The 9,460-nt window shown below is 38.6% G+C and overlaps 2 protein-coding genes across 4 annotated transcripts in view; one reads left to right on the top strand and one right to left on the bottom strand.

Moving 5' to 3' along the window:
• ifngr2 (interferon gamma receptor 2) overlaps positions 1 to 6,859 on the top strand; it is a 15,237-nt gene extending 8,378 nt beyond the window's left edge. Inside the window, exons 4-7 of the mRNA XM_044215692.1 lie at positions 224 to 369; positions 2,029 to 2,170; positions 3,303 to 3,451; positions 5,158 to 6,859. Coding sequence (XP_044071627.1) covers positions 224 to 369; positions 2,029 to 2,170; positions 3,303 to 3,451; positions 5,158 to 5,265 — 545 coding nt within the window. The 3' untranslated portion in view covers positions 5,266 to 6,859. The remainder of the gene's footprint in view (positions 1 to 223; positions 370 to 2,028; positions 2,171 to 3,302; positions 3,452 to 5,157) is intronic.
• Positions 6,860 to 8,049: 1,190 nt separating this feature from the next.
• Positions 8,050 to 9,460, bottom strand: part of LOC122885063 (transmembrane protein 50B) — a 40,685-nt gene continuing 39,274 nt past the window's right edge. For all 3 annotated transcript variants that reach the window (XM_044215694.1, XM_044215696.1, XM_044215695.1), the window contains one exon: positions 8,050 to 9,122. In XM_044215694.1, coding sequence (XP_044071629.1) covers positions 9,077 to 9,122 — 46 coding nt within the window. In that variant the 3' untranslated portion in view covers positions 8,050 to 9,076. The remainder of the gene's footprint in view (positions 9,123 to 9,460) is intronic.

Here is a 9,460-nt window from a genome sequence, read left to right as displayed (position 1 = left end):
CATGGTGGGAACCACGTGGTGTGAAGGCTCAAAAGCGTAACAAACCCATAGCAAGCTTTCATGACTTCATGACAATCATAGTGCTGACTGATCTGTAGGTTAAGGTTATTTTAGGTCTGAAAGGTTATTGTTGGCCATATGAGATCTCACACCTACAATATTGACAGAGGGCAGGTGGCGTAGAGCAGTCCTGATTTTGTATGTATTTGTTCTGCTCTTCAAGGTGGCTCCTGTACTCCTGAAGTCAGTCTGACAGCACGGCCTGGCTCCCTGACTGTATATCTGAGTAGGAACCACAGTTTGGCTCTGGAACATGGGGGCCATGCAATGTACAGGGTTTACTATGGCAAGAAAGGAGAGCCCCTGCAGGTGAGGAACCATGGCAGTTTAGCAAGAATACAGAATGTTGCTTCTTGTTTTATGTGTACTGTAGGTGATCTATGTTCACGCTAAAGCTGGGTTCAGACAGGAGGCGGAAGTGCTGCGATATGTCAATTCTTGCACGAGCAGTACACACCAGAAGCGCATTTCCCTGCACCGCTCCTCTCGCTCTTTCTCTCGCTCTGTTTAGACACAAATATGTGGAATAAGTACATCATTTTAAACACAATCACAAACGGCAGTGATACTAAACTCCAGGAGAACAGCCGGGGGAGGTGCAGGAAAATCAAAAGGGTTGCAAGTATGGGATGCTTGACGCGCGTCCTGTCTGAACATGGGTGCCGAAGCTTCGTGGGTCTGAACCTGCCGTCAGCTGGTTAAGTTTGGAAATGCTGTTTAGGTGTAAAAACATGTCAGGTCATGTTTGTAATGATCTCCTTCCACACTGAAACAAAAGGCCAAATCTCTTCTTCTTCCTGCTATTTTGGACAGCAAACAACAAAACGATGATCACAGCCAACATGTGACCAGCAGTGGGACACTGTGTTTTAATACAACCAATTACACAATTTAGTTTTCATTCAAATAGATTTCTGTCCCTGTTGACAAACAACCAAATGATGATTAGTGTTTTGATAGTGGCTCATAAGTTCTACCTGTTTACCAGGCATTCCTGCGCTGTCAAATCACTACTTTATAATTGTGAGGTCATCGAACGAATTAAACAAATGCAAATGAATGTCAACAGCTGTATTGACTGATAAGCAGCTGTATTGACTGATAAGCAGCTGTATTGACTGATAAGCTATATTGATGTTAAAAATGAGAGAGAGACAGGAAGTTGTCTTTTTAAAAAAAAAAAAAAAAAAAAAAGTTTTTGGACATTTCATGCCTTTTAATACAGTTGACAGAGATGATAGGAAATGAGGGAAGAGAAGGATGAGGAACAACATGTCCTCAATGGTCCCCCGCTGGACTTGCAGTTCATGGCCGGTGCCTTCTACCCACAGGCCACCACGGCACCCCGTGTTATCTTCTTCACTGCCACACCGCCGTTGACTATGCTTACGTCATTGTTCTCCAAAAGTTCAGTTTTCTTTATTCACACTAAAACTTGAGTCTGCGTTTTAAGATTTGTCCACTCTGGACACTTTTGTCAAAAAGCTCCGTTTGTGAACAATGCCAGCTTAATGTGGGCGGAAGGCCAAAATGGAGAGAAAAAGATCAGTTTTTAAATGTATCTGGCTTAGTGTGGACCTATCATAATTCCTAAAGTTGACCCTAAAGTACACAAACCTTTAGCAGGTTGATAGAAGTTGCTCAGGGCCAAGCACGTAGCCGTTTCATGGCTAGCTGCCTACATTTCTGGTTTCACAATTTCCCCCGGCCTGTTTGGAACAAGAACTGAATTAGAGTTTCAGGGTGCTTCCAGTCTTTCCAGTATTACCCGTAATTAGTTTGACCTGACAATGGCCATGAAATGAAATATCTTCAAACTTGACTATTTTCATGATGCAATCACAAAGATAGTTTCCCAAATGTTACTAGTGAGAGTGGGAAACAGTATTTGTTAAGTGAATAGGAAAAATTGGCCTTATATCTGTAATATGTGTTAATGTTGTCCAACTGCCTTCCACTCTTCTACAGAAGTTTAAAGATGATGTCTCTTCAGTGTCCTTCAACGAGCTACAGGAGGGACAGCATTACTGTACAAAGGTGCAGTATATTTACTTCAATAAACCCTTCGGACTGCCCAGCTGTACCCAGTGTGTGGTCATCCCTGAGTCAAGTAAGACCATGTTTGTAGTTGCTGCTGCTAAGAAAGTTTTTCAGCCAGGAAAAAAAAATGTTTTTGAGACATTAAAGAACCAAATTGTCTGTGTTGCTTGTTTTGGCCTTGACAGTTTCCTGACAGCCAGTGGCTTCAGTTGTAGCGCTGTAAGAAAATCAGTTTAATGTTGAAGAGACTTGACACTTGGTAGAGGTAGATAACCCATCACGGTAAACATTCATTACCTTGTTGTATGGTAATGCAGCTGCAAGCAGAGGCCATTTTACAAAGTCTGCCATGATGCTGTGTTTAACAAAGAACTGACATCCAACATTTGACAGTCGGTTGCTAAAAGCATTACATTGAATGCTTTGTTTTCAGGACATCAAAACATAATAAGGAGCGCTGATTGAACGCACCCGGATGGATGCGTTTTAAACAATCGTTGGATATAGAAGCTTTTAATTAAAAATGAAGTTGATTAAATGTTCATTATGATGAAATACTGATTTTAATGTAAGTCTGTATTTGATTTTCATAGCAATGTCAGAAACAGCTCGCCTGGAACTCACTTAATCCTAAAACAAATGGTACTCATTGGAAAATGATTGCCAGCATTGTGCAGTATTCATGATTTGTAAAGTAATAGTCCACTGAAAATCTCTTGAGTATAATGTGGCTCTGAAAAGTTAGTAGCAGCTTCGCAGGAAAAAGCAACAGAACGTCCATAGAAACTTCTCAAACCACTCCTGCAGCATAAGGCTCTTCTCCCCCATTGGTCTGTATATTTGGTATGTTTCAAACACTCCGTTTCTCCACAACATGGATAAATGCACTCCTTTTGCATATTTGCAATTTATTGGTGAAGCAAGGATTGCTTGGATTATTTTTAGTGGATTATTACTTTTACTCTGCTACAAACCACCAGAAGTCCATATGCTTCTGCAGCTGTGTAATCTCATTGTTAGTGTGATCTTTTTTTAAAGTTGTAATGTCACGAAGTTGAATCAGTTGCTAAGTTTTAAAGCTCATAAATCCTCTGAAGTCATAAACATGGTAATGGATTGCTACTGTCTCTCTCGTTTGTTTGTTTGTGGGTGGGTGTGTGTGTGTGTGTGTGTGTGTGTGTGTGTACCTTTGCATTTCCCAGGAAAAAACCTAAAACAAACAGAGATTCTAGTAGTTGTGGTGGCTGTCATCATCCTGGTCATTCTGGTACCTGTGATAGCGTACATCCTTATCTTCCAACGTGGGAGAATCAAACAGTGGCTGCGACCTCCATACGAGATCCCCGACGACGTGAGCACTAACACTGATAAACACATTCACCACACAACCACTGGGTCACACTGTATATACCATGTGTTTATCAGACAGTAAGTTAGGTAAATAGGATGTATTGTTAGACAGGAATATTTCATTGCAGTGAGTGTTTCGTTAGCAGATTGTTGTGAATATTAATGAAGCTGAAGGAGTCATGGAAATATAGTGATTTATTTACAGCGATTGATTTACTGGAGTCCTGCAGAATGATGAAGTTGGACTAGCTGGGTTGTGCAGAATAAAACGGATTATTCTGCATTCTGTTATTGAGCTCACGTGGCCGCCCATTTTTCATTTGTTCCAGTTCAGGTTTTGTCTCTTGACTTGCAGTTGCTATTGCTGCCTATAGTAAATGTAATCTCAGTCATGCTCACACAGCCTGCTATACGTTTCTCAAAGTTGGAAACACGTCCATATTTATGAGCAGGTCATATGGCCTACACCTCCACATCAGATGAAAAAGGCATTAACTAGCGACAACTAACTCAATTAGCAACTAACTTATTTAGTTTCTATGGTGAAAATTTAAGAGCTCTGGTGCTAACTTAATTAGCATTACTTGCATTCTTCACATACACTCACTAAACCAGCTGATTTTTGATTTGTTGGTCTGGAATCTGATTTATCAACATCAATTAAAACACATCTTCCACCCAGATATGTGAGATATATATATATATATATATATATATATATATATATATATATATATATATATATATATATATATATATATATATATATATATATATATATATATATATATATATATATATATTTATTAATAATATAAAGTTGAATAATCAGCTTGTTACACAATATCCATGTCATGGAAACTGGACTGTCTCCAAGTTAATTTCCACTGTGTTTGGATGAAGTATTATTGTATTAACACTTGGTTTGAATGGCCACATTCAGACAACTTCTGTTATGCCATAATGTTATATACACATAGTAAAACACAAATACCAACACATTCTGATCAGTCACCACGACTGTACACGTTGTAACATGACCAGCTGATCCCGGTGCTGTGCGGGAGATATGATAATGGCCACTTCCTTGTTGCTCAAACAACAAGTCGACCATCAACCTGCCAACTATGGAGCTAATTTCCTGCCAAAACATAAACAAAACATGTTTTACAAAAGCCCTACGGTTCACTAACAAACACAGTGTGCTTTGCAAATACAAATCACCATTAACAAACTAATGCATTCTGTTTTGCAAATACAAAACATACATATCAAACATATTTCTAAGACATAATACAAATGTCCTGAGTAATTCGCCCTCCACAACAGCAAGTGGCGCTATGAGTCAATTTAAATGTGTGGGGAGGTTTGTCAGGACATTTGTGAGAAAATCTTTAGCACAATCACAGCGGACAGGTTGTGCCAAAAGTCATGTGATATTTCTTTGTACTTGGCAGACATGCTGTATTTGTTTCTGAAGCACGATGTATTAGAAATATGTTTGATAGGTACGTTTTGTATTTGCAAAGCACACTGTGTTTGTTAGTGAACCGTAGGGCATTTGTAAAACATGTTTTGTTTATGTTTTGGCAGGAAATTAGCTCCATCGCCAACAACTTAAAATGCAGGTGACTTATTCACAACAATTCACTATCTCGAGGTAACTGTTATTTAAATAAGGTTGACAGGTTTTCTTTTCTCCTGTAGTTCCTCAACACATTTCATGTGCATCACAATCCCATCTCCACCAGCAGCAGCAGTGAGGAGCACTGGGATGTCATCTCCTGCATTACCCCAGAGGAGGTCAGAGAATGAAAGCAGCTGCCCTCCATCTGCTTCTGCACTACACCTCCTCTTTGTGACCTTCTCATTTTGCTGTTGTGGGGATCAGACCTGAGGACTGAACTGTTGGAGACTGTAACCTGCTGTCCTGACTGCCCCACATTTCTATCTGGTCTGCTTCTCCCTGAGGCCAGACTTTCTGCTGAGATGCATTTAGAATTACGATAAGTGACGACTTGATTTAAAGTGAAAGGTCAGTTGCTGGGAAGAGAGTCTACATTTAGTTTTCACTCCAGGAGAGAAAAGGGAGCCATGAAAAGTAGCACTCGAATTTGTAAGATGTCTATTTGTGTGTACCTTGGCCTCTAAAATGACAGAAATGTCGTTCTATGGAGAGCCACAGTGGACATAATTCAGCTCATTAGAAACAGTTAAACCCACATGCAGACAGCAATCACACAGGATCAGTGCAGCTTACCCACATGTACATGTTTTAGGGAACATCACACCTTCATTTGAGCCAAGAATGCTGCTGCTTTCTTAAAAACACTATTTCATATTTTTATATGATGCTTATCACTTCCATTTCTTTGCACTTTTTAATAACTATCACAACATTTGTGCTTTATAAGCATTAATGAACCAGATCAGCAGCAGCTTATAAAGCTGATAGCATTAACTAGGTTTGGTTTGGGGCTTACTCGGTCATAAAACAAACTACAGACATACAGATACAACTCAACAGGAAACATTACTACAGCAGACTACCTTTTGTCTGGCTCTAAGGAGGATTTGATAATCCCTAATCATTACATGTGGTGTAACTCCCTCAAAATCAGTAATTAGTTGTAATTTGCAAGGAAACTTTGACTGAAACTCCTGCATATTTCTTGAGATTTATGAATCAATAAGCACTGGACCTCAAGCCATCCTGCAAGAAGAGCAAGAGGTTCAGGGTCAAGTTGAGACATGATCTTTCATCTGTGTCGCATCAGTTTAGATCACTACTCCGGACCATAACAAAACGGGGATTGCTCTTCAAATAAGTCAGTTATGAAAAAAATGGATGTAAGACCCAAAGTGTTTGGGTCCCCTAGCAGCCATTTCACTTCTGCTTTGGGCCCTTGGGCTCTAGCATTGACATCTACTTTGCAGACTGGTAAGTGTTCTGCTTTTTCGGATTTTTAGAAATACGTAACTCTGTGCCAGAGTTTCTTTATTCTTGAACAATACTGAACCCTATCCTGGCACCTGTTGACCCTTTTTTGCTTTCTCTGTTGTAAATTTCCAACCAGTCTAGATTTTCTGACTATCATGATGTTGCGTTTGTCTGATGTCACCATTTTTCTCTGCCCGATCTAAACATTGCCAAAATATGTATTTTTATAAACTTCTTTGTATGTGATGTAATGATCCTAAACTTTATATGTGGTGATGAGTTAAAATCGTGTGTGTGAAATTGGCCTTGAACCTTTTCAGGTCAGACACTGACTCACAATAAAGAACCCCACACACACACACACACACACACACACATTTCCTGTCTCTCAAATAAAGGCAAAAAGGCCAAAAAATAAGAAAAAAACAAGTTTCCCCTAGATGAAGAATAAAGACTGCCACACAGACATTTCTTGTGTTCTTTTTATTGCAGTAGATTACATAATGGCTGTAAAATCAATACAGTTCTTAACATGTTTGAAGCATTTCATAGTAGAATTAGTTCCAATGTTTACAAAGCTTGTTTTTGATGGAGAGTTGATAAGTCCTTCCAGACCGACATTCACTCAAACCTCTTGACTTCATTAACACACTGGCCATTCAAGTTTATGGATTAGATGGTTAGTTTGTTGTGAGAGGGGCTGTACAGTTATTTCTATAATATTCACAATTATGATTTTGGGCTCCATGGGTTTTGTAAGTGGCTGTAACATTGATGCTTAGTTTTTATTGTGCCCAATCTGTTGCATCAAATGAAGTGCTGTCCATTTACAGGTGTTGTTTTGGGGATGCTGTGATTAACACCTCTTCCCAGAGGTTGTAGCAGCTGCAAGTGGGAGAATTATTATACAGGCAACCGACAAGTGTATCTACATACACAGATGGCACACTGATTTTATATGAAGCAAGACTTGTTTTAATTCACTTTATTTTGGTTCATGTTGTATTTATAGGTCTCAGTAAAAGAGAAGGGAGTTTACTCACTAAACTAGAACTCATCGTGTAGTAAAATTCTTTTGTTTTCAGTGATGGTGGAATAATCGTGTTACTCTGCAATGAAAATGAAAACATCCCTTTAGTTTTTGTTCATTTTTTTGCTTTAAAATTATTTTGAACCTGCACCAATTAATATTTTTATATTAAAAATGGATTAAATGACTGAGGTCGAGGAACACTAACACACTCCTGTTACAGTCCAATTTCGTCACTTCTCCACTGTGAACATTCTACATACTCAAAACCTGTTAAGAATTAGTGTCTGTGAATGTAGTTGTAGCTGTAGTTACGACATACATGATTAGCAGGTTTGGGAGATGTGAAATGTAAAAACTGTGGGCTTGCTTCAGTAAAAAATTGCTTGTTCTTACCAAGTAAAGCCACTTTGTGTAGATTCAGGTACAATGGAGGCTCAATCACCATTTTATAGATGGCCATGGATTACTATAAAAAGTAAATTATCTCCCACAGCATTCCTCTTGACAAGCGGCAGGTCGCAGTTGCTCTCTCCCAGTTCTACTAAAACTGCCTGACTACATTATGACAAAAAATTGTACTCTGCAGCTTTTGGACAGCTGAAGGAAAGATACGCATTGTCCAGCATTCTCTAATAAAACATTTTCTTTATTTTTCACGTTTTTAGCTATTGAAAAGTCAGAACATTTTAAAAAAAGATAGGAACTAACCCCAAATCCCATTTCCCCAGGGTTTTCCATCTTGTTTTTTTCTCCATGCAAGTCAAAGCTTTAGGGTCCAAGTGTATCTTATTACATAAAAAAATGGTCTGTTGCACATGTCTATATGTGATAGGAAGGAGTGTAAAGTAGTCCGTTACAAGTCCTTTAATACTGTTACTACAGCAGTCTGATTGACAGCTTCACAATATTTGTTCTATAATGAAATACTTAAAATGGCTACCGAAAAAATCCCATGTATCTGAATAATTATATCTCACTTTACAAGACATTTTCTGGTAAAAGCAGAGCTAAACAAGGACAAAGTACAAGAGGACTAAACAGACTATTTAAAAAACATGTCATCCTAAGGCAGAACGACAGAGACTAATCTGTCAGCAGGAAATTGACCCTAATATGAATCAGACCCATGGTGGTGTGTTTACTCTTGCATCCACTTCAAAATGTATTTATGTCAATAAATTAGCCTGTCCCCAGAAAAATGATGATTTCCCAACATATTAAACAAACAATGACATGAATTAACACTTGAGAAGCATCTGAGATACAACGAAACTAAATGAACCTGGCTATTCAGTTCTCAATAATAAACAGGAATTCCCTTATTTAAAATACAAACATTTTCAAACGTCAAATTATTTTCTCAAGAACAACACAGATAAACTAATAAAAATAGCTACACCACTATGTGCCTGTTGACACAGTCAGTGTGTGTGTGTGTGTGTGTGTGTGTGTGTGTGTGTGTGTGTGGTGCAGCAGTAATGGGTTTCTGTTTAAAAAGCAAATGCAGGTTATAAAACATTCTGTGAATTAATGTGTGTGTTTGGACTGGAGATTCTATAGCTTTTTTAGTTAAAACAAGAGATTACAAAACATGTGTTGGTGTTGTGTGTGTGAAAGAGAGAGTAAAGACAGTCAGTAATAAGACAGACCCTCTAACCCCATAAATCTTCAGTCCGGCCGAACTTGTAGATCAGAGTGCTACAGAGAGACGGGGAAAAAAACACGACATCAGGACAGTGATCTCTGCAGCACAAACAACAGCTACAGTTTTTTCCATCACAAGGGTAAGAACATCCTCTGTAATGTTCAGCCCATAAAGTGTTTGCTGTACTGTTGTTGCTGCACACCTACCAAAGCAGTACCATAACACCTATGTGTGAGGCTTAGACGTTTGGACAAGACAACAGGTTACTGTAGTATAAAATCCACATATTCATGAAGCAGGTCAAATTTCTCCTCTACCATCTTATTTTAAGTGTATTTTAGGGGTACAAGCTATGATACACAGATTTCCTTTTTGTTATTTTTAATTTTTT

This window comes from Siniperca chuatsi, linkage group LG12, assembly GCF_020085105.1.
Source record: "Siniperca chuatsi isolate FFG_IHB_CAS linkage group LG12, ASM2008510v1, whole genome shotgun sequence".
NCBI classification, from domain to species: domain Eukaryota; kingdom Metazoa; phylum Chordata; class Actinopteri; order Centrarchiformes; family Sinipercidae; genus Siniperca; species Siniperca chuatsi.
The sequence above is the reverse complement of the archived record's forward strand: the minus strand, read 5'-3'. Positions and strand labels throughout refer to the sequence as shown.